The following is a 25,047-nucleotide window of genomic DNA, read 5'->3' as shown; positions in this document are numbered from 1 at the left end:
ATTAAGTCCATCTTGTTTAATGTATCATTTAAAGCTTGTGTTTCCTTATTTATTTTCATTTTGGATGATCTGTCCATGGGTGAAAGTGGGGTGTTAAAGTCCCCTACTATGAATGTGTTACTGTCAATCTCCCCTTTTATGGCTGTTAGTATTTGCCTTATGTATTGAGGTGCTCCTATGTTGGGTGCATAAATATTTACAATTGTTATATCTTCTTCTTGGATCGATCCCTTGATCATTATGTAGTGTCCTTCTTTGTCTCTTGTAATAGTCCTTATTTTAAAGTCTATTTTGTCTGATATGAGAATTGCTACTCCAGCTTTCTTTTGGTTTCCATTTGCATGGAATATCTTTTTCCATCCCCTTATTTTCAGTCTGTATGTGTCTCTAGGTCTGAAGTGGGTCTCTTGTAGACAGCATATATAAGGGTCTTGTTTTTGTATCCATTCAGCCAATCTGTGTCTTTTGGTGGGAGCATTTAGTCCATTTACATTTCAGGTAATTATCGATATGTATGTTCCTATTCCCATTTTCTATATTGTTTTGGGTTCGTTATTATAGGTCTTTTCCTTCTCTTGTGTTCCTTGTCTAGAGAAGTTCCTTTAGCATTTGTTGTAAAGCTGGTTTGGTGGTGCTAAACTCTCTCAGCTTTTGCTTGTCTGTAAAGGTTTTAATTTCTCCATCAAATCTGAATGAGATCCTTGCTGGGTAGAGTAGTCTTGGTTGCAGGTTTTTCTCCTTCATCACTTTCAGTATGTCCTGCCACTCCCTTCTGGCTTGTAGGGTTTCTGCTGAGAGATCAGCTGTTAACCTTATGGGGATTCCCTTGTGTGTTATTTGCTGTTTTTCCCTTGCTGCTTTTAATATGCTTTCTTTGTATTTAATTTTTGACAGTTTGATTATTACTCTTTCTTTTGAAAAACCAATTTTATAAAGAATAGCTTTCACAGCTCCATTCCTGGGATGGCTATTTCAGGTATGCTGTTCAGGGATTATTATTTCAAGGCAGAAGCGCATGTTGTGTACAAATTCTGGGGACAGACTTTCCAGGTCTTCCTTTCCTCCAAGAAAGGAGGATTTTTAAAATAGGCATCCCTCAAATTGGATCATCTTAATGTGAGGAGTGTACTTTTTAAGGCGACATTTCTCAGAGACTCGTCAGTTTTTGATGCTGTCTTGGTGTCTGTCATGAGAGTCCTTCAGTAGTATTCCTGCCTCTGAGAAGACATCTCAGAAGTACTTTTTTCTTTCCACTTGCCAGTATTTCTCATTTACCTTATTGGATTGTTTCACATATATTACCCCCATTCATAATTCGTCCTATCTTTGATATATTAAAAGCAAAATTTAAGAAAATAGAATTTCCCAACACATTTTATATTACCTGCAATGGTTATTGACTTTGTTCTGTGTTCACTTTAGTCATTTTAAAATTACCATGACTATTAGTAACAAATATTCTTTACTAAACTTCTAACTTTATTAGCAGTAAACTAGCCTATATGTAGGACCTGGATTAGGGCAATGCAGCAATATTTTTCTGTCTATCAGAGTGTATCAGCATAAATTCATATTTGATACTAATAAACACTAGGTTACAGCTACTCTAATGAAAGGTAATGTGTGGTTCCCCTCCCTCATCTTTCCTTATAGAGCTTCTCATTCATCTACAACCTTCTAGATTGCAGACATGCTCTCATATGTCCCCAGTACCTCATGCATATATCTGACATATAGCAGATGAGTCAATAAATACTTGTAAATAAATGAGTGAATAAGTCTATCATTGGAGGTGCCTGGTGGAGATAACCCAGTAGTTTTTAAACTAGATATCCAGAACCAGAAGGGATGGAATATGTGAAAGGGGGATTGTTTCATCCCTTATCCTGTTCTACCCTCCTAGAGTACACGTATACACTCACTCCAGGAGCAGCATAGCATATGTCTATCCTGCTTATTGCACTTAAAGAGCTCAATGGCTAAAGAGTGTTTACAAATTGCCCACTAAGATTAAAATGATCTATTTGTTAATTTAAAAAATAAAGAGACTGAGATCCAGCCCCATTAGCCACATGCCCTTGAGGTTTTCACGCAGAGGCGCAGAGGCCAGATGGGAGCTGGTGTCTCCTGATGTCTTGCCCACACTTTTTCTACAACACTGACACGTCTGGAGGAGAGAAGTCTAGATAAGAGTGCAAGTATGAGGAAAAATAGGGTGAGGTATTGACAAAATCTAGATTGCATTCAACCAGATCGCTGTATGCTGTGTAATTTTAGAGGAGTAACTTTCTATCTGTAAATGGGGGTAGAATGATGAGAAGTATTAGAGAGATTAGGACTATGAATGGCAGATTAAGAAAAAGTTTGGAACCAATGAAGTGTGATATAATTACCTACTCCCACTTTACCCCTATTTTAAAGTTTAAATATCAGAGGAAATCAGAGGAAGAAGTTCAAGATTTATGAAAATGTAATATTTGTGAAATGTAGAATATTTTGACCATCAAGCGTATCAGCATACCATTTCATCTCTAGAGATTTGATTTGGGTCTTTTTATGTCTTCCAGTTCTCTCTTGATCATGTTCATGCTTTCCTTCTCCTTCTTTTTTTTTATTTTTACGGCCTTTATTTTGCAGCGGGAAGTGGAAGAGCAAGGGGTATGACAGCTCCAGCTCCTGGGGCGGCTCCACAGACTTGGTCACCGCTCTCCTCCTTTTTTTTTTTTATGTTTTTGACTGCACCCACGGCATGTGGGATCTTAGTTCCCCGATCAGAGATCGAACCCGCGCCTCCTGCATTGGAAGACGGAGTCTCAACCACTGGACTGCCGGGGAAGTCCCTCCTCCTCCTCCTTTTTTTTTTTTTTTTTTTTTTTTTTGCGGTACGCGGGCCTCTCACTGCTGTGGCCTCTCCCGTTGCGGAGCACAGGCTCCGGACGCGCAGGCTCAGCGGCCATGGCTCACGGGCCCAGCCGCTCCGCGGCAATGTGGGATCTTCCCGGACCGGGGCACGAACCTGTGTCCCCTACATCGGCAGGCAGACTCTCAACCACTGCGCCACCAGGGAAGCCCTGTGCCATTTCTTTATCTATTTTTATTGATTGATTTTTCTCCTTGTTGTGGGATATGTTTTCCTCCTCCTTTTCATGACTGTTCATTTTGATTGGATGCCAGACATTGTGAATATTAGGTTGTTGGGTGCTGATTTTTTTTATATTCCTTTAAATATGTCTGGACTTTGTTCTAGGATGCAGTTATTTGGACACAGTTTGATCATCTAAGGCTTGCTTTTAAGCTTTGTTAGGTGGATCCGGAACAGCTTTTAGTTGAGGGCTAATTTGGCCACACTAGTGGGGCATTGTCCTTCTGAGGCCTTGAGTTGATGTCCTGTGGATTAGCAGGTCTTTGTATCCTGGCTCATGGAAATCGAGGTATTTCCAGGCCTTTGTGAGCTCCAGACATTGTTCCACTTAGTCCTGAATGATGATTCTTTCTCTAGCCTTAGTAGTTTTCTTTTATGTAGAACCAGACCAGTATTCAGCCCAAGACTCTACTGGATTCCTGTGTGTATCTGCACAGCTCACTCACTTGCTCTTTCTGTGTAGCTCCCTCCTTTCTGGTTCTCTATGCAGCAGATTCTAGCCACCTTGGTGTTCTAGAACTCTGAACTCTGTCTCTTGAACTAAGCAAGACTGTTGTGCTCTGTTTGGGGTCTCCTTTCCCATGCCGTGATCTGGAAGTGCTCTAAGCAGTGAGTGTTTGATGTGTAGGGCTCACTTGTTTGTTTCCTTGCTGTCAGAGATCACTGTCCTGCATTGCCTGTTGTCAGTGTCTGAATACCAGTTTTTTAATATGTTGTCTAGCTTAGTGATTTTCTGAGGTAGGAGGGAAAATCTGGTTCCTGTTCTCATCATGGCTGGAAGCAGAAGTTCCAGGATCCACCAAAATTTTGTTGTTTCATATTAAAAAATCTTTAACTCTTGATTTAATTAAGATTCTTGGTCATTTAATCAGAGCCTGAAGTCAGAATCTTTTGGTCAGTTCAGGGTATGCCATAGGGCCCTAGGTTTACGACACAGAGCTCTAATGTGAGCGATGTAGTGGGTTCTGTGTGGCCACTGCCTGGACTTCCGTAAGCTTCTCAAGGACTGGAACTAAGTAATCGATCCATTTGGCAAATATTCATTGAAACTTCATTATGCGATAGGATTTTGTTAGTCACTGGGAATATAGAAATGAATAAAGCATGATCCCATATTCTAGTGGGAAAAGCTGGAATGTACAATTTTATACACTGACTGAAAGATTATAAAAATGGGAAAGACCTTTCTGAGAGATCAGAAGGTCTTAGAACACTGTGTTTGCAGGATGTAGCGTATCATTAGATCTTGTGCACAATAGTGTTCAATAAATGCTTATGGATGAAGAATATTGCAACTAATTTGTAGACATAGTCTGCTTAGAAGTATGTTAACATATTTTTTCTTAGGTATCTAGAAAAGATAGCTTAAATAAATACACAAGAAAAATATGATATATGTTTTAAGAAAAAGTTAATTTAGCTTGTACTCTCGTAAATATTATTTTTGACAATTTCTAAGACTTTAAATGTAACATTGATAGCTAAGTTATGTAGATCTGCTTTGTTTCTAATTGTCATATCAGACAGTTGAAGAATACCAATTCAATCAAATCTTCATTTTTAACTACAGCTCCCCACTCCTTTTTATTTTTTTTTTTGCTCATTCCTGTTCATATTTTTAAAAGCAGCGTCTGCAGTTAGTTATTTATATGTATGAATTCACTGGTTCATTCTAGTGCGAAATAGGTCATTCTGGAACAGTGAGAAATGTGATTGCTGAATTTCAAGCAGTTTTTGATGTTCAGCTGGATCTGTAGACAAAGAAAAGGGGTCAGGCCAACACTTGTTGAAGATTTCTTGTTGCCATTGGCCTGATGAAGGAGACTTGGTGCTGGTAATATGGACTCTTCAGTGTATTGGCAAGAGGAAGAAGGAGACTTAGAACCCAGGTTTAATAACTACTCATATTAGGATATTTTATTTGAACCACTAATTAGAAACAAGGAAGCACATAAAATGCCATCCTAATTAGGTGTGTGGGGCTTCTTCTCCTTAAAAAAATTAAGGTACAGCAAATGATGGTGTGATGTCTTTCAGGCACAAATCTGCTATTTTTTTTTTTTTTTTTAAAGCATGCCAATGTACTACCAGGAAAGAAAGCATACTGCAGTAGGATTGACAAATGATGATTCTCATCAAAAATAACAAATTCTTAAGTATTAAAATAAAGAATACTTTGAAAAAATTTGACATTACTCAGCATTTGGAAATTGAAATCATTTAAAAGCCTTATTTTCCTCTAAATAGGAAACTGCTTTCAAGCAGTAAACTTTATTTACAAACTTGAGAAAGGGCCCATTAATTAAAATCTAATTCCACAGTCAAGTGGCAAGTTTGTTTATGATACATGTATTAATTCGTTTCTTTGTCTTTTTTGAATGGTATAGCTATAATGCACTGTAATTATATCTATTAATATCCAGGTAAGAAATATGAGAAATTCTATATTTGGAAGTACATATTTTAGTCAGTTTCAAGTGTTATTATAAATAAATAGCTTGCATTACTGAAGAATTTGTTTCAAATTAAACTTGAAGAGAGGATCTTAAAAAACGATTAATTCAGAATTATGCTTCAGGATCTGCTCGGGTGTTCTTGAATCCAGTGGGTTTTCTCATACACAGTTTAAAGCAGATGAGTGAAGACGAAGGCTGACAGAGCACTGAGAGCTTTGCCTAGCTCTGGTCCAAGAGCCAGAGCGAGCTAGGGTGCACCCATCCCATCCAGGACTCGGGTGAGGAACAACAACCACACCTTAGTGTCGATAAACTGTGGTCACTTTATTGACCCTTAAACTAGACGAGAATAAAGGCATTTGACTCTGTTATATGATAGACTTCTAATGACAGACATTATAAAGAAAAGAAATTCTTTCTCTGATTTTAACAGAGTGGATATATTCTACCTTCCACCTCTGCCCATTCCCCCCTCACCTTCTTTGGACTTGATGTATTTGATGTGTGAAAAGTTGGACTTGATGTTATTTGATGTGTGAAAAGTGATTCAAATAAAATGTAGATACTATAAAATGTAGTATTACTATCAAAAAAGATCACAAAACATCTTAATCATGTATTGCTCTTGTATTGCTATATATTGTTTATATTAAGCATATGCAATAAAATAATGAAAGCTCATAGGACCATGTTTGGGAATCCTGGGAGGGGAGCAGTGGCCAGTATTCCATTCTCTCCATCACTCCTTGTCTTTCCTTTTGCAAAGCCCAGGTATTTCCCTGCCTACTCTACCTTTTTACTTTCCCACTAGGTCTTTGTCCAAGGGTGTGAATCTTTTGGCCTACTAGGGAACATGATCTAATGGGATGCTTTCCCCCAGTTTGTCTTGTTTTAGGTAAGAACACAAACCCAGGATATCTAAGGGGTGTTCTACTTAGTGCTAAAAAAAGGAGAGGGTTAACAAAAAAATGTTTTACGATAGAAAAGCCAAAGGAAATTTTAAAAATGTTTAGTAATAGTTACTCATAACTTTACTCAGATATATAGACCTAGCCTAACCTGATTATCCTTAAACACAACTTCATTCATTCAGGAATCCATCTATCCATCCTTCAAACTTAACTTGGTACATTCATTCATGAATTTATTCTTCAAACTTACTAGGTGCTCAGCCCTAAGGGTACGAAGGTGATTCCTGTATCCGAAGAGTTCATAATATTTCATAGTTTTCTAAGCACTTTCATTGAGGTTCACCTGATTATTTATTTATTCAGTGAATACTTGCTGATCTCTATTCTTGGCACTGGAGTTACAGCAGTGAACAGAATAGACCCTGTCTTCGGGGAGTTACATTCCAGTAGGAGGGATGGATAATGAACAAGTGAAAATATTCTTCAGAGAGTGGTAAGAAAAGTATAACAGCTTAAGTGGATGTAGGGAGTAGGATATGTGCCTGGGGATTATAGTTTGCAGTTTTCTACAGCTTAGTGAGGGTCTGCCTCATGGAAGAGCTGGCACTGGAGCAGAGACTTGAGTGAAGTCAAGGAGTGAGCTGTGTGAATCACTGAGGAAATAGCAAGTACAAAGTCCTTGAAGCAGAACCACATTGGTGTGTTTGAGAAACAGAAAGGAGGGCAGTATGTCCAGAGCAAAAGTCAGTGAAGGAAGGAGGGATAGGAAAATAAGGTCAGAGTGCATGACAGCAGGCAGATTATGTGGGGCCTTGTAGGTCATGTGAAGGGGTCTGGATTTTTACATATGGTGAAAAGCTATTGGAAGGTTTTGAGTGAGAGAATGACATGCTCTCATTTAAAAATGATCATGCTACCTGTTGAGTAGTGAATAGACAGTACCAGGGAAAGGATGGAAGCAGAGAAATCAGTTGAGCAGTATTATAACAGCTTAAGTAAGACATGATTGTGGTGTGGACCTGCATGATAGAAGTGGAGATTAGTATATAGTTTAAGGCTAGAGCTAAAAGCATTTGCTGCTGGATTATATGCAAGAACTAAAAAGAAGAGCAGAGAGTGTCCTCCCTCGATGATCTGTCTTGGTCCACATATAACCCCATGTTGCTGCACTAAACGGCAGCTAAGGAATGGAGTTCCAAGGTGTTGAGTACTTTTGCAAAGCTTTTTCTGTTTCAGAACCTGGACCAGGTCTGAAAAAAAAAATGTTAAATTCTTTTTCTAGTCCATTGTCTTTTCCATTTCTTTCTATTCAGAAAACTAAGACCATCCTATATGCAGGCAAGGAGGCAGTAATCTGGATATCAGCATTATGCATATAATGAACACATATTATTATTTTATCACCATAAGGACTACAAAAATTTTCATTGCATTTTTTTGGAAGAACATACTCAAGATTCTAGGTCATTTTCTTTAAGATTGAGTCCTCCTTTCCGTTCCAAGTGACCTTTCTTAAGCAGTACAGCAATGAATGACTGACAGCCATGTGTAATTTTAGAGGGAGAAAGAAATACTTAGAAAGGGCTCTTATAAATCAGGAACAGGATAGAAAATGGAGGCAATAAGTAGATAGTAAAAAGGAACATTGGGAATTGAAATAACTCATTTATGGGCAGGATTATCTTTGGTGCGTATTACTATCTCTCAGCAGTGATGGTCCCAACACCCCTTCGTCTCTCTGATATGGACCCACAGGGTGTTTTCTGTGGAGCAGCAGGCTAGGGAACAGAGGCAGCAGTCCTGCTCCTTGTGCTGTGCTCTGTGAGCCTGGAAGCCCAGATGGGTTAAGGCTGACCCTAGTGCAAGCTGCAAATAAAGGAAGGCACTCAGATGGTCCTTGTTTTCATTACTAAGGAATTAGCTAACACTTAGGCTATGCTTAATGTTGTATTATGTACACAGCACTGATCAAACTGCTTTACATATGTTAACTCATATAACCCTCACACAAGCTTGCAAGGAAGTTATGATTATTTTCCTATTTTAAGATGAGGAACCTGACCCCAGAGAGGTCAAGTGACTTACTTTGGGTTCATAGAACTTTAGCTAATAAATTGCAGAGCCAGGATTAGAACTCGGGAAATCTGGCTCCGCTGTTCCGCTCTTAACTCTGCACCATACATCTCATGAGGAGTAAGCACATGTGTTGAATCAAATGAAACAGGACAATGCTATTTACATTTCATAGTATAAATTTTCAAGTTTTAGAAAAACAAAGAAAAATAAAGGCTTAGAAAAAATTTTTTGCCTAGGAGAGAATTAATTCAATTTCAATAAAAACAGAATCAAACTAAGAGTGGTTTTTGGCAGACATCCGTTAGAAGGATACATGATGTCAGAGAGAGATGATCAAGAAAGAGGACGTGGGATGGGCTTACATGAGTCAACCCTAAGGAAACGGGTGCCCATCCTGACCTGTCAAAGTCCTTATGACTCCTGAGAGGTGTATTTACTTTATTTATGTATGTGTCATCTGTCCCTTTAAAAATACCTTTTGCCTTATCTCTCTACGTATTCCATTCAAATGAAGGATTTCATAAAAACAGTTTGAATTCCGTAATTCACCTTTTAATTTCTCATGTCTTTAAGACTTGTGGAGTGAAAAGAATGAAGTTTTAAAGGAGCCTAGTGAAATGACGTTTTGAAGCTGCAGAAGAAACTGAATTATAAAACAATGCCTAATCGTAGTTTTAAAACTTTCTTTATCTCTCTTAATTAACAAAAGATACTAAATAATATACTTTTCAGAGTTGTGTTTAAAATTCAGAGGTTGTTAGGAAAGAAATTCTATATAATTTATTTTTGTAATTATTTTCTATTTTTAAATTTCTCTATTTCTCTCCATTTTTTCACCTCCTTTAAAAATAGCAGCTTTGTTGAGATATATGTCACATACCATGAAATTCACCATCTTCAGGTGGTATTTACTGTATTCATAGAATTGTACGACCATCACCACAATCTAATTATCGCATATTTTCATCAGCCCAGAAAGTAACCAATAGCAGTCACTTCCAATTACCCCCTTCCCCAGCCCCTGGCAACCACCAGTCTACTTTCTGTCTACAGATTTGCCTATGCTGGACATTTCATATCAGTGGGATAGTATATATGTGCCTTTTTGTGTCTTTCATTTAAAACAATATTTTCAGTTTTCTTCCATGTTGTAGCATTTATTTGTACTTCATTCCTTTTTATTGCCAAATAATATTCCATTGAATAGATATATACCACATTTTGTCTATCCATTTATTAGTTGATGGACATTTGAGTTGCTTCTACTTCTCGGCTAACATGAATAATGCTGTCATGAACATTTGTGTACAAGTTGTTATGTGGGCATATGTTTTCACTTCCCTTGGAGGTTACATATATATCCCTTTTCTTTCTCTCCATGTATCTATTTACCTGTTTGTCTATCTGGAAGTGGAATGGCTGGGTCATATGGTAACTTTAGGTATAATATTTTGAGGAACTCTAGACTCTTTTCCAAAGTGGCTGTACCATTTGATAGTCCCACCAGCAGTGTATGAGGCCTCCAGTTTCTCCATATTTTTGTCAACACCTGTTACTGTCTGTCTTTTAAGTTGTATTTTATTTTCATATTTACAAGAAGTAGAATCCTGTCCTGCTTTGTTATTCTGCAGTCTCAGTTTTCCCCTGGTGCATACTGTGGTGGCGTTGGTAGAAGTGGTGTAGTAGAAAGAGCCCTCAACTTAGAAGAATTGGCTTTCAGGCCCAGCTTCTTACTTACTGCTTGAGTGACCTTGAGTAAATCAATCACTCCACCTCTGTGAGCCTCAGTTTTCCACCATTTCAAATAGGATTAATCCCTCACTTTCTGGCAGTTGTCCAATAAAATAATATGTAAAATTAATTTGCAAATTGTAAAGCATCAGACTTCTTCCTGTTCCTTCTCTGTCACCGTCACTTTTATTCTCTTTTTGATGCATATTCTTAAGTGAATAAATAGGGAGAGATACTAAGTTTTTTGCTTTAATGACCTTTTTTCTAATAGAATATAAACTCTACAAAAGCTTTATGTTTCTTTCTTGTTTTTATAATTGTTAGTTAACTTTAGAATAGTTATATCAGCAAAAATGTTGAAAGCAGAGCTCTTCTGTCCCATTCCTTTTGGGAAGAATCTTACAAGTTGTCTAGGATAAGAAATGAAGCTACATATACAGATTGTTAAGAGTTAAAAGTAGCTCTCTTTCTTTTCTAGCGTTTAAAATTTTTTCCCACATTTTTCCTACCTGTGTTTGTAACTTGGGTATGTACCCAGAGAAAGCTGTGTTTTATCCTTTACCTTTTTTATAGTTACAAGCAACTTTGAGAAACATATGCAAGTTCTAATGGCTTAATAACTACATCACGTCAAAGCCTTCACCAGTTTACAACAGCCAGGCTTTTCTACTACAGCTTTACCTGAATCATCTCCTGAAGCCAAATTACATCTTTTCTAAGTGCTAAAAACTTTTCTTCCACAGTGCTGTGTGCTTTCTCTGCCTGTTTTTCAAGGTTCACACCAGTTCTTTCTGCCTTTTCCAAGAAGCCTTCACCCATCTGAATCCATTTTGTTTATTGTTAGTTCTTTGTTAATTCATACTTAAGCAATTTATACTTTAAAAAAAAAAGCATGTCCAAACTGTGTGAAGAAAAAGGTAAAATTCTTTCTATTCCCCAGAGTTCTCTGTATCTTTCTAGTCACTTTTAATATATTTTTAATAGAAATAGGATGATCCTATACATGTTGTTTTGTGCCACTTGCTTTGTCCCAAAACTCTGAAAAATGTTTTACATTCAGTGAATGAATCTTTTACTCTTCGTATCTGTTTTTAACATTTTCATATGTGTTAGTCTTACTCAACTAAAGTAAGAAGCTTCTCGGAGGACAGAGGCTGTATCTTAAGCTTTTGTTCTTCGTCATCAGGGATGCACAGAGGTATGTCCTGTAGGAGACAGGAGATAGTTGGTTGAACTGTACATTTTGAGCCTATATCTTAGTGTGATCCTCTATAAATTCAGGAGAAGTCTTAGAGGATTGATTAATTTCTTTATTTTTATTGTAGGTAACCTTTCTAATGAAAATAATATTTAGAAATGTAATTATGTGTAAAATTAATATTTGGCTGAGGGAGAGAATAGAACTGATGAAGGAAATTTGAGAATGTCCAGCATAAGACATAGTGTCTGGCACAGTTTGCTCCGTGGAAGCAAGAAGAGGATGGCAACTTGAGGGGAATAAAGGAAAAATCAATAAAAAGCCTCAGAGCAACTTGGTTGTGAACTGTAGAAAAAGGGTGAATTAAGGGAAACTTTTTGAGAAGTAAACTAAATAAAGTCAATACAAAACTGCAGAAGAGACCTATTATCCTTTTAACTATAAAATAAGAGACCTACTAGCTTCAAAAATATCTCTTCCATCAAAGTGAAGGAGATGTAAGCATTGTGGTAAATGAAAGAGAAAATTTCTTATTTTCCCTGAAACACTTGAAAAATAAAAAGTTTTACTACAAGAGTGTGAGATTTCCTGGTAAGATATATGACATGACATAAAAGCTCAAAATTAACCTTCTCACACATTTTCTTTACTTTTAGTGCTCACAAACCTCTGCTGACCAATGCTGTATTTTATTTTTTCTTAAATTAGATTACTAGTGTTTTATACTGCAAGTTTATGTTGAAAATATTAGATGATAGGATCCAAACTGACCAAATGATCATTTAAACAACAATGACAAAAACAACAAATGTACAGTTTTTGAAGCAGAGGCAATGCCCTGGCTTGTGCATTTTTCTAAGGAACGCTGTTTGAATTTGAAAGTTCTTCATGCCCCTTGAAAGCAAAATGGCTGCAGCTTAAAAATCGTAAGTTGCAGGAAGTTTTCTGAAGTTTTAGAAATTGAATTACTGAATACAGGTTACCTTCTGCATAACTGTATAAAGCTGATGAAATGGGTCTTTTTTGCTCTGATTGCTTTCTAAATTCTATCCAAGTGAATTCACAGCTGATGATTTTAAGCAGAGTAAGGACAGATTAACTGGCTCACATAAAATAAAACCTTTAAAGACAGAAAAAATAAGTAGTTCCACACTTTCACAAGGTGTTACGCATATTTGCAAAGTACCCAGTAATTCTGATGGCAAATATCCTTTCTTCCCCCCTGATTGGCTTCTTTGTGGTATTTATCACATATTTACCTTTTCCTACTAGCCAACATTCTTTTAGTCTCTCGACTCTGACTTTACAGTGTTTAGAATAGTAAATGTTATTAGCAGAAAAAAATCATGAGAAAACTGCTTTGTCATAAGATTTCCAGTCTTATAAATGATGTGATTTAAATATTTCTTCTGCCAGGAATTCTTTAGACAGTCAAGCATTACTGATACATGGGGGAAATTACAACACACTGTGCTGTGTTTGCAGAAGTTTCTTCCTATGTAGGCTTTTTGTCTTGTGTTTTTTGTTGTTGGTACCATAAGTACAGTGGTGAACATAAACAACAGCAAAACCATAATGAGGGGGCTTCCCTGGTGGCGCAGTGGTTGAGAGTCCGCCTGCCGATGCAGGGGACGCGGGTTCGTGCTCCGGTCCGGGAAGATCCCACATGCCGCGGAGCAGCTGGGCCCGTGAGCCATGGCCGCTGAGCCTGCGCGTCCGGAGCCTGTGCTCCGCAACGGGAGAGGCCACAACAGTGAGAGGGCCGTGTACCGCAAAAAAAAAAAAAAAAAACAACAACAACAAACCATAATGAGGGCCAGCAGTAAGACAGTAGCTTTGGACTCTAGTGTTTCTGATCAACAGGGTGGACTAAGCTGAAAGATGGTGATGGGAAAGATATCCCATCACCACACACACTCCAAATTCAAAGCGAATATGTAGGCATTATCTCCATTTTACAAATAAGGAATCTGTGACTAAGAGAGATTAAATAGTTTGCCAAGATCCCAGTTAGTGGTGAAATCAGGATTAGAACTCAGCTCTGTCTGATTCAACATTCCATCTCTTTAATCACCACACTCTTGATTTTTCTTCCTCAGTTCTAAAAATTTGCTGGAAATAAAGCTACCAAATGGAAATTAAAACTTGTGATAAATTATTTTCCTAATTTGAGACTGATTTGGCACTAAAAATTTAAGTATTTAAAAATAGTATCGATACAATGCCACTTAGGAGTCTGTTTTGGGGGGGATCAGCTTCTCTGATGCCCCCTCTATCTCTCCATATTTCATTTTCATGAATCTCACTCTTTGGAGACAGAAACCCTGTAGTTTGTAATGGCCACCCATTCTGGGGATTGAGGGAAGAAAGCTGTATTTAATCCTTATTCCTTGAGGATAAGCTGCCAGGACTGGTTGAACTCATCTCACTTGAGCCACAGCCGCCCACATTCCACATTGAATGAGCGCCCCAGCCCTGGAGTGCGCATGCCCTGGGAACTGGTGAACCCATTCACATGGGTCTCTGTCACCATTTTCTCAAGGGTTTTTCGCCTCTGTGATGTCTATTTTGAAATTTTTGCAAAGTATATCCTTACCATTTCTCCCAACTGAAGTGGCATCCTTTGTACATTCAATTCTATATTTTTAGTGGTTTTGAAAATTTTTTGTTAATTAAAATAAAAGCAATAGATGATGATTAAAAGTTGTCCAGTTTCCCTGCCCATGTGCCATTTTAAAGCGTGGGAGAAGATTGCTTGGAAAATTACTATCACGAAGTACATTTTAAAATGAATAATTATAACCATTTTCTTCTTTTTGTGTCAGTTAATGTTAAAATACAGCAGAGAGGTAACTCAATTTAGTTCAAAAGCCATTTTTTAAATGAGAATTAGCTGGGAACAGTGTTACATTAATAGACACTGCCAGAGGCTGGATTCTGCATACAAAACACTTGTTCATGTTTTCCTTGAAGTCCTTTGATTGGGCCCAGCACTAAGTTTATACTGAATGGGCTCAGTCTGGTCCTTGGCAAGCATCAGGGAGTAATGAATAGTGGAACATCGAAAGCCTTATATGTCCTGGCACAAGCCCTGTGTCGGTATGATGAGCTAACCATGGCATTGTTCAATGAGAAGGCCCTGTGTCCTTTTGGAAATAAAATCTTGGCCTGTGGACAGAGGTCTATGTACACTCATTGAATTTATCTGTCTTCCTGCTATGCTATTCCATTCATAATTAAACTTTGAAAGCAAAATTCTGAAGAGGTTCTTGAATGCCTCTCCTCCTAGCATGCCCAGAAACAAGTGGCTGATGTAAAAATGACATAGCCTTACCCCTTTATTTGGTAGCTCTCCGAAATTCACATCAAAGACCTGGAGAACAAATTCTTTAAGCTAGAGAGCAGTGTAGACATTCAGTGTTTTCTCTCCCCCCAAAATGTCTTCCTTCTGAAATCTGTGGTAATTTACCAGAGATTTTTGCTATGGAATTCTGATGTTCTGATCTTTTATGTTTACAGCTCCATCTGTATTTGTAGTGAGATGTCTAAATTTGTCGTAGTACATCTAAATTCCAAGAATGAATTGATCTTCTTATGAATATTTTCACCTTGAAAGCAAAGAAAGGAGGAAAAATTAAGCTCTAGTGATTGATTAAAACTATGACATTATAACTTGCCTTTCATTTCTAATTTTTATTCTTAATAACAGAATAAAAATTTGGTAATCAGAGCCTGCCAGAAGGTACCTGAAGAAGCCAGGAATAAAAACTTACTTTAGCTGTGTTGAAACTACTGTTGATATTATAAATTATCAAGAAGAGCCTCCTAAGTGTCCTTTTAAAGCATATTTTAGTTTTGTATAATACAACCAGGCTCCTAGGTGGATGGACCTAGAGTCTGTCATACAGACTGAAGTAAGTCAGAAAGAGAAAAACAGATACAGTATGCTAACACATATATATGGAATCTATAAAAAAAAAAATGTTCTGAAGAACCTAGGGGCAGGACAGGAATAAAGACGCAGACATAGAGAATGGACTTGAGGACACGGGGAGGGGGAAGGGTAAGCTGGGATGAAGTGAAAGAGTGGCATGGACATACATACACTACCAAATGTAAAATAGATAGCTAGTGGGAAGCAGCCGCATAGCACAGGGAGATCAGCTCAGTGCTCTGTGACCACCTAGAGGGGTGGGATAGGGAGGGTGGGAGGGAGATGCAAGAGGGAAGAGATATGGGGATATATGTATATGTATAGTTGATTCACTTTGTTATAAAGCAGAAACTAACACACCATTGTAAAGCAATTATACTCCAATAAAGATGTTAAAAAAAACCCAACAGGCTCCTAATAAAGTATAAACAGGTTAATAAAACCATGAAAAGAATTTGAAAAAGAATAGATACACGTATATGTATAACTGAATCACTTTGCTGTACACCTGAAACTAACACAACATTGTTAATCAACTGTACTCCAATATAAAATAAAAAGTTTAAAAAATTTTTTAAATAAAATAAAATAGAAGAATGACACCCAAAAAAATCCCATGAAAAACCTGCATATGTGAATATTTAAAATCTGATAATCTATTAGAAATATATTTTGACATATAAATTTAATAACATAATTTCTGGGATTATCTGAAAGCAATTCAAAGTGGGGAGGGGAATGGAGAGAAGTGTCAACACATAAATGACAAAAGATTGGCCATGAGTTGATCATCGTTGACCTGTGGGGTGCATACATGAATGTTCATTATACCATTTCCTCTATTTTTTTTTTACTTATTTGAGATTTTTCGTAATAAAAAGTTAAAAAATAATTTCTGGTTGCTCAAAATGATGGCTTCATTGAATGAACTGTTTTCTTGCTAAAGAAAATCTAGAAATTGAAGATACCTTAAAAAACTTTACAAGGATTTATGATATGCAAACAATATTCTGACATGTAAATAATTAATTTTTCCTTTAGTGATTGCATTTAGGATGCTAGCGGTGGATATGGATATAAAAATCATGCTATGGGCTTCTCTGGTGGCGCAGTGGTTGGGAGTCCGCCTGCCGATGCTGGGGACGCGGGTTCGTGCCCTGGTCTGGGAAGATCCTACATGCCGTGGAGCAGCTGGGCCCGTGAGCCATGGCCGTGGAGCCTGCGCGTCCGGAGCCTGTGCTCCGCAGCGGGAGAGGCCACAACAGTGAGAGGACCGCGTACCGCAAAAAAAAAAAAATCATGCTATGAATAGTGTATTAGCTAAAATGCTAGCGTCCTTGAGGTAATTAGGACTGTTAAATTAGTCTCTAATATAGATTATCCACAGATGAACACTCTTCTAAAACATTAATATATTGCAGTATAAGCAGTAAGCCCATACCAGGCATAACCTACTCTCCATAAGGTAACTGAGAAAATGATTGCATTTTTGTGGTTATGACTTATCATACCGTTATAGACATGGAAAAATTTTGGATTATAGATTATCAGTTAAGAGAATGAAAGATGTACTATGTACCAAAAGTAACTGATAAGTATGCCAATGTCTATTCATATCACATAACAAACTATTTTATGCTTCATTTTTGTTTGGCTTAGTTTGACCATTTATCAACTACATTAGAGTTTAGTTTTTAAAACTAAACTCTAATGTAGAGTCTACTAGGAGTTTACGGAGTGTCTAGTAGATCCAGTGGTCAGTAAGATAGGCAGATTTCCTGTTCTCCTGAAGCTTTCGTTTTAGGGGTTGTGGGAAGATAAACAAGTAAAAAGCCTATCAGATAGTATAAAGTGGTATTTGGAGAATTAGAGTAACTTAATGTGATGGAGAGAGATGTTGGATGAAGATATAATCTTTAACCTGGGATCAGAATGTCACAAAGAGCCCTTCACGCAAAGATGAGTTTCTTAGTTCTGTGTGTTAAAAACTAAAATCTTAAAGCTGTGACTCACTCTCCTAGGGGTAGGGTTTTTTCTAAATAATATATGTACTTTGATTTGGCTTGACCAATAGTGGACTGGCTAACTATTCCATAGAGGAGCATTTAATCCATGCCACTCCCTCATCACTGACACACTATAGGTTGGCTTTCTTTCTCCTGTACATTCTACAGGGCTCTTTAACGTCCAGCAGGAAACCTGAGCAGGACGCTTGGGTTTGGCATGCTTCTGCCGGCCTTTCAGCCCTTGTTGTAGGGCCTGCCCTGTCTAACCCAGAACTTCACACTGCCTCCTGGTTGTTCAGACAGCTCCTTACTTCCTGATCTTTTTCCTTCCATGCTGACTGGACATCCAGGCACAGTGTTGGTGCTGCGTGAACCCCACCCCACCCCACCCCCGCTGCCCAACTCCCCAAATAAGGGGAACCTATTGTTGTCTGTCTGCTTGATGTCAAACTCGTTCTTCCAAGAGGTTACTCCTGGATAATCTGATTTCCGAATCTGGGCCAATATGTGGACTATGTTCTCCTTCTCTTTCTCCTACTCCGCTCTACCTTGCTCTCTTATCACATTCTTTCCCTTCAGGGTAGCATAAGCACAGTTTCCGATAGTCTTTTGAGACAGAAGTTTGTCCATAAACTTGGTGTTAATTTTGAGCTGCCACCAAAGGCATTCTGGAGAAAATGGGCCTTGTAACACTAAGGTTGTCCTGTGTGAGTAACTGTCTAAATTAAAAGCTGTTCCTGCTCATGTCTGAAAAACACCATATTTTCCATTTGCACAGGAGCTGTGTTACTGATAATGAATTAATGGTTTCTTACTGAGCTGAAAAATCATTTTGCTAGTGCTTCCTATGTGGGCTCTCCATGCCTAAATAAATTGTTGTACATATGCAAAGGATAACTAACAGAAACAAAATCATAGAATATTTTGTGTTGCGGTAATCGATCATGTTTCCTGGAGTCTTTAACTTTATGAAATTGCTAACAAGCATAACCGTTTTAAAACACTGAGTCTATATCTAGGAAGATAACTAGATTGGTATGGTAATCATACTGTTTAAACAGACCCAGAGCATTTTCAGCTCTTCAGAATTTTAAACTTTTAAACAACAATTTCATCTATGTTTTTAAAAGTTATGTTTTGTCATAGACAGCATGTCCATGTTCAGCATTGATTTTACCTGTCTAGGAAATTGATTTATCGTTTTTTCTTATTTCTAAGAAGACAGTTCTCTTCATAAAATTCCTAGTTCTTTTCAAACAAATTGAATTTGTGCCATTTTGTTCTGGCATCTGACTTAAAGGTGAAAACTCTATGAATGATGCAATTTATCATCACATCAGCCCTTACTGTGAATAAAGTGTAACTACATTTGCCATTTATTACCTCTGGCCTAATATTAACAGTGATAAATTGTACATAAAGGTTCCTAACATAACAAATGTTAAGATTTGTTGAACAGAAAAATGACCTCAGTTGTCAGAAAATTATCAAATCAGTTTGATGTTAGATTTCATCTTGTTAATTTGAATAGCTTCTCGATTTATTCTATGTAGCATACAGGGTGAAAGCTGGAGGAGACTTCTGTTCTCCAATTTCTTTGTTAATAGCTTACTAAAATAATTTATTTAAATTTTATGTAGCTTGAGTTTTCCCACATAATGGGCATAAATACCATCCCCTCTCCTTCTTCCTAACAGTATGGTAAAAGTTAAATAAATACCACATATCAAGTGAGAAAGCGTCTGAGGTTCCCACTGATTTCTGTTCCCAGTTCTTCCTTCATTTTCATGTTGTAGGTGAACAACTTTGCCATCTGATGGTATTTATAAAAGTTGCTCAGAGATCTTCAGAAGTCGGATTCTGAGCACGTGTAAAATACTTAATAGAAAGAAAAATACATGTCCTCCCGCCCCCCAAATGTAAACATATGACATGTTATGATTTTTAAATGAATGTCATAAATGACACATTTGCTTTCTAAGAGGGACTCCTTATGTGTAAAATAGAAAAGGTAAATATATCACTTATCATGTTTCCCCAGAGAAGCAAGTTTTTTTCCCTTGGTTTGATGATTGGTAGCATTGGTTCCCTACCAGTTTTGAAGTGTTCTGATAAAATGCACAAGAAATAGGCATGCCAAGATAAATACTAAGTTGATTTTTCATAGAAGGACACTCACAGGTTTATTTTTTGGTACGCTAAGTTTCTATCAATTTTGATATGAGCCTTTCAAAATTTAGGCTTTTAAAATCATTTTTATTTTTGTTTCAGCTTCCATAAGTTTTCTAATCAGAGTAAATCATGTAATACTTAGTCCCCAGAAATGGTTTAGACAGTAACATTTTTAGAACAGAATATGAGAACCCTTACAGATTTTGAAAGCAATATATTTTCAATTACAAAAAGACCTTTCTCCCATAAAACACTAGGAGCACATTGGCAGCTTTTGTTTGTGTTAGTTAACCACAGACACATTTTTATGCCTGAATGAGAAATTTCTAAATGTTTATTGTCCATGTGAATGAACAGAATGGAATTTAGAAATAGTTTTGGTATTTAAAGATATAGGAGAGAAATAGAATGAGTGAGTAAGGAGAGGTTTCCTGGATTTTTTTCTCCAAATAGCACATACTGTTTACACAGTGTTATATACTTGCCCTACTGGCATTTGTATTAAGGAAACTTGATCATATAATAGTAGCCTCTCCCTTATAGAACTGCCGAGTTTACCAGGGTTTGAACAAGTTTCTGGATATAAGATATACAGAGATATATAATTAATTTTATGCATTTTATCAGAAAGATGATTTTGTAACTTGTGCAGAAGAGCTTTTCCCTCGTGTTTTGCCCTTGCTTCTTGATTAACTAACTGGTCGCAGGGAGCATAATTTGCACAGAATAATGACTGAAGTAGCACATGCTGCTAAGTGCCACAGATTGCATTTATATCTGTGCTCTAGTAATCATTTTAAGTTTAAGAGCCCAAGGCTCTTTGTAAGCTTCAGAGAGCATACTATGTACAAGTACAAATTTTGATGTTTAAACCGTAGACTTTATGGTGCTATTTTGGAATCTTGAGTGATTGAGGAACTACAAAGGAGCACATCTCACATATGGACATCTCAAATTAAGGATTATAGTGCATGCAGGTGTGTTCTGGCTCTGGCAACCTGAATTTGTGGCTTTCTAAGTACTTAATGGCTTTGATTTTTAAAAATCATGCTTTGTTTCTTTCCACATTATCCTACATTTACTTGCGTCTTGAAGTAGAGTTAGGCATTAGAATAAAACATAGACACCCTACTGAGTTAAAATTTTTAAATCTTATTCTATTGTCATTACTCTTAGACAGATCTACCCATTTAACTCTCACTCAGGTCTGCATATAATCTTTGCAAATATAAATGCAGTGAAATTACTAAATCGAAAGACGTTAAAAACTGTCAGAGTAGGATTGTGAACCTGAATGGGTAGTAAAGAAAATTCTTCTGAGATGCTAAGATGCTCAGCACTGTATGCTTTAATGTTTTTTCATTAGTGACCCTTAGGGAATATCTAGCAGTGTAAATTACCTTTTTAGCTTTTGGATACATTTCAAGGTGGAGTTTCTTATTAAAAATTCAAAGGAAATCTTCTTTGGTAATCATTTTAATGCTCCACATCAGTGGATTCAACTTTGCTTTCTTAAAAAGTTTTGCTTTTCCTTAGTAAATTACTGACAAGATGCGGGGAGGGGAGGTGTTGCAGGACTGAGTTTTCTTATAAAACTCAAGGGGGCTGTAGTTCCACTGGGAGAAAACTCTCTGCCCTAAGCTAGGGCATTTTACCTTTTTAAAGTAGATTAAGATTTTTAGTGGGATTATTATCATAAGAGTGTATTATGGCATGTAAAATACAGAAAAGGGGATTTTTTTCAATAGGGAAGTATGTATGATGCATGGTATTTTGGGGCAGGGAGGGAGAGAGGGGAGTGAAGGGGTGCGAAGAAGTCTGTGTATGTGTAAGGTTAAAAATTTAACTGAATATTTTATTATTTATGTGAGTAAATGGTTTAGAAATGTTTTATTCTTCTCTCCATTGCTGATTCTCTAATTATCTCACAGATTCGTTATATATTTATTTAATTTGGTGATTAAAGAGAGCATACTGTAATTGGCCCTTCAATTCATTGTCCTTGCTTTCTTCAAAACAAAACAAAATAACCAAATTCTCTAAAATATATAGTACATCTTAACAGTATGCACAAATCCAGTACTTACTGCTTATTTTCCTTCTCTTCCCTTTGGGAAACATTCATCCCTCCGGTATTTAACAGACCTATTTGTGTACTCATTTCAGGAAAGTCTTTAATGAGACCTATAAATATTTCCCTGTAAATTTCTTATTTGTTTAAATATAGACACACAGCCCCAGCTTCACCCTCTAGTTTCTCAAGGCTGAGTGTTGGGTGTCATTTGGCTACTGTCATTGTGTTCACCTTTCCTTGGTGTGTGACAGGTTATTAGAAAAAGTCCAGATATGGACTGGTCCACATGTACACTGGAGGCTTTGTAGAGATACTCTGATCATTAATCTCAACAAAGATACTAGTTAATTTTTGTTGGCGCATTCAAATAAATTTTAGTATGTAAAGTAATATATGGAACTAAAAAATACTTGATGTCTGAAGTCACAATTTTTCTCAGCCTAGAAGATGCCAAAGATAACGCCAGAATATAAACAGAGGAGGGATGTTGTGTTTTCTGGACAGAGGAGATTGACACATGAATTAACAAAAGAAAGCATGATTATTTTATACTGTTACTAAAACTAAATTTTTTATTTTGCTACTAGATATTATTCTAATCTGCAATGTAATATAAGGATTAGAGTTTATTAAATATTTACAAGAACTCTTACATGCACCTCAGTTTAACTGAAATGTATTTTAAGCAAATGGAGATTTAAGGAGCTCACAGATTAAGTTAAAAATTCACTTTTATAAGCAGCAGTCCATTTCTTGGAGGGCTGCTATGGGCTGAACCCTGTTTTAGGGGAGTATGTAGGATATATATTTTGCGTGTAAGGAGTGGGAGAAAAGGCCTGATGCCTGACCTCAAGGAGCATACTTAACAGCCTGCCGATGCGTGAAGCAAGGTTCACATAAAACAGACAGCAAAGTAGCAAGTGGTAACAAGAATATGCAATAAAATGCCAAAGCAGGTGGTGTATTAAAGGAAAAATAAAGTCAAGATAGATCTCCTTTTCCAAACCAAATTGTACACAAGATGCCAACATAGAAAACAGAAAAATGTGACTTTTTAAAAACTATAATTTTGTCACACAAGTTCAAATGTATATAATATTTACTCAAGAAGTTAATTCAAAAAGCAAACGGGCTGGTCTATAGTAAGGACTCAGTAAATGTTCGTTACTTTTGTTAGTTTTGCCATTAGTTTTAAATTACGTGTTTTGCATAGTAGTTGCAAAACAATACTGGCTTTAGCTTTAAATCTATTTCTGTATTTTGTTCAGGTTGCACATTTCAGAGAGAAATCTGGATTCACACAAATAAGTACTTGTACATGGAAAGCTTTGTTTGGTTTTAGTAGTTTGCTTTGTCACATTTGTGATAGTCTTCATTTTAATCAAGATGGCAGAGAAGAGATTCTTTTAAGCAGAGCCCCCCTCCCCAAATGGGGGGGAAACCCAAAACTTGGTGGCACAAGTTAATTCACTGGTTATTGTAGTATACCAGGAAAAAGGGGGTGACTGTGTATGTGTGTTGTGTTAATGTGTAACAACCCACAAAGTAAAACAGAACCAGATATTTGAGAACCCCTTAAAACACCGCCATGTAATACAAACTTAGGAAGGTGTGCAGTTTGTTTCTTATAAGACCCAGGTCATCAAACCACAGCCTGTAGTTCAGATCTGGTGCACCACCTGTTTTTGTAAAGCTCATGAGCCAAAACTGCTTTTTACATTTCAGTGGTTGAAAAGATAAATAAAAAGAAGAATTTATCTTGACACATGAAAAGTTTGGAGGCAGAACTAACAGGACTTGATGATGGATTTGGATGTGGGGGGACAATGAAGGAGGGAGATGTAGCTAAGACTGTTCGGTTTGGGTTTTTTAGTACAGGATGGAGCGTAGTACCATTCTCTGAGATAGGCAACCTGGGAGAAGGGCTGTCAAGAGTTCAGTCTTTGGCATGTGGAATTGGGAGGTGCCTTTGAGGCTTTCATCTGAAATGTTCTGTGAGTGGTCTGTGTGTAAGTGAACTGTGTGATCTGTGTATTAGTAATCTGTGGAGAGGTGCTGCTCTAGAACCATAGGGACGATTGTGAACACCAGGGATTGCTTATAGAGTGAGAAGGGAAGAGGGCCTTAACCAAGTGTTAAGGGATGTGTTTTAATGGCTGGGTAGAAGAGAATGAGCCTGGAAAGCACAGAGGAAAAAAGTGAGAGTAAAACTAAAAGAGCATTGTGTGGTAGAAGTCAAAGGAAGGGAAGTGGGCTTCCCTGGTGGCGTAGTGGTTGAGAGTCCCCCCTGCCGATGCAGGGGACACGGGTTCGTGCCCCGGTCCGGGAAGACCCCACATGCCGCGGAGTGGCTGGGCCCGTGAGCCATGGCCGCTGAGCCTGCGCGTCCGGAGCCTGTGCTCCGCAACGGGAGAGGCCACAACAGTGAGAGGCCCGCATAAAAAAAAAAAGTATGAGAAGTGTCAGGGGAATGACAATGTTTTAGAGAAGACAACCAAAAGGGATGGATGAGTATCCACGGATTTTGAAATATGAACGTCTTTGATGACTAGAGAGGAAGACGTGTGATGAGGCAACGAGAATAGAATCCCTAAATCATTGTTTTATCAAAGCTATTTATACCTTTAACTGAATTAGTTTTAAAGAAAACCTGCATTCCCAGGTGTGATTTTATTTGTTTATTATTTTTTTTTTTTGCGGTACGCGGGCCTCTCACTGTTGTGGCCTCTCCCGTTGCGGAGCACAGGCTCCGGATGCGCAGGCTCAGCGGCCATGGCTCACGGGCCCAGCCGCTACGCAGCATGTGGGGTCCTCCGGGACCGGGACACGAACCCGTGTCCCCAGCATTGCCCAGCGGACTCTCAACCACCGCGCCACCAGGGAAGCCCAGCTCCCAGGTGTGATCTTTTTATTGTACAGTTGATCTCCAACTTTACAATGGCAGTTAATTTAAAAATGGGATTCACTTAAAAGAAATTTGCTTCACAGCAAATTTTGATTGAAAACATCTATTTCCTATCACCTAAATACTTGAAATCTTACCCAGATTATACAGCAAATCTCCTTTAATAAAAAATTGCAATAATGAGAAAAAGTTAAAAAGCAAAACTGGTGACTCTTGGGAAATATCACATTGCTCACAGGCCTTGTCAATTTTCAGTAGGTTCCCAGCCAACTTAATTGTATTACTCCAATTTGTTAAATAATGCCTTACTCCTTTACTAAGGTTTCTATAATATGTGTGGCCAAAGGAAACTGTATTATTAAAGAAAGGTTGGAAAAGCAGAGGGGTGGGTGGGGTAGAAGAAAATCTGTTATGCATTTTGTTTATGGGGATTTGGTGAGGA

The 25,047-nt window shown here is 37.5% G+C and overlaps 1 protein-coding gene across 5 annotated transcripts in view; it reads left to right on the top strand.

Annotated features, from left to right (window-relative positions):
• FBXL17 (F-box and leucine rich repeat protein 17) overlaps nt 1–25,047 on the top strand; it is a 480,781-nt gene that overhangs the window by 246,805 nt on the left and 208,929 nt on the right. Inside the window, exon 7 of one of the 5 annotated variants that reach the window (XM_022591621.3) lies at nt 16,490–19,609. The exons of the other annotated variants lie outside the window; for them this stretch is intronic. Coding sequence (XP_022447329.1) covers nt 16,490–16,502 — 13 coding nt within the window. The 3' untranslated portion in view covers nt 16,503–19,609. Of the gene's footprint in view, nt 1–16,489; nt 19,610–25,047 lie in introns of those variants that run through there. 5 annotated transcript variants of the gene reach the window in all.

Source organism: Delphinapterus leucas, chromosome 3 (genome assembly GCF_059928025.1).
Source record: "Delphinapterus leucas isolate spDelLeu-1000000601 "Yukka" chromosome 3, BTC_Dleu_Yukka2, whole genome shotgun sequence".
Lineage (NCBI taxonomy): Eukaryota > Metazoa > Chordata > Mammalia > Artiodactyla > Monodontidae > Delphinapterus > Delphinapterus leucas.
This window is presented reverse-complemented; position numbering and strand designations above follow the sequence as displayed.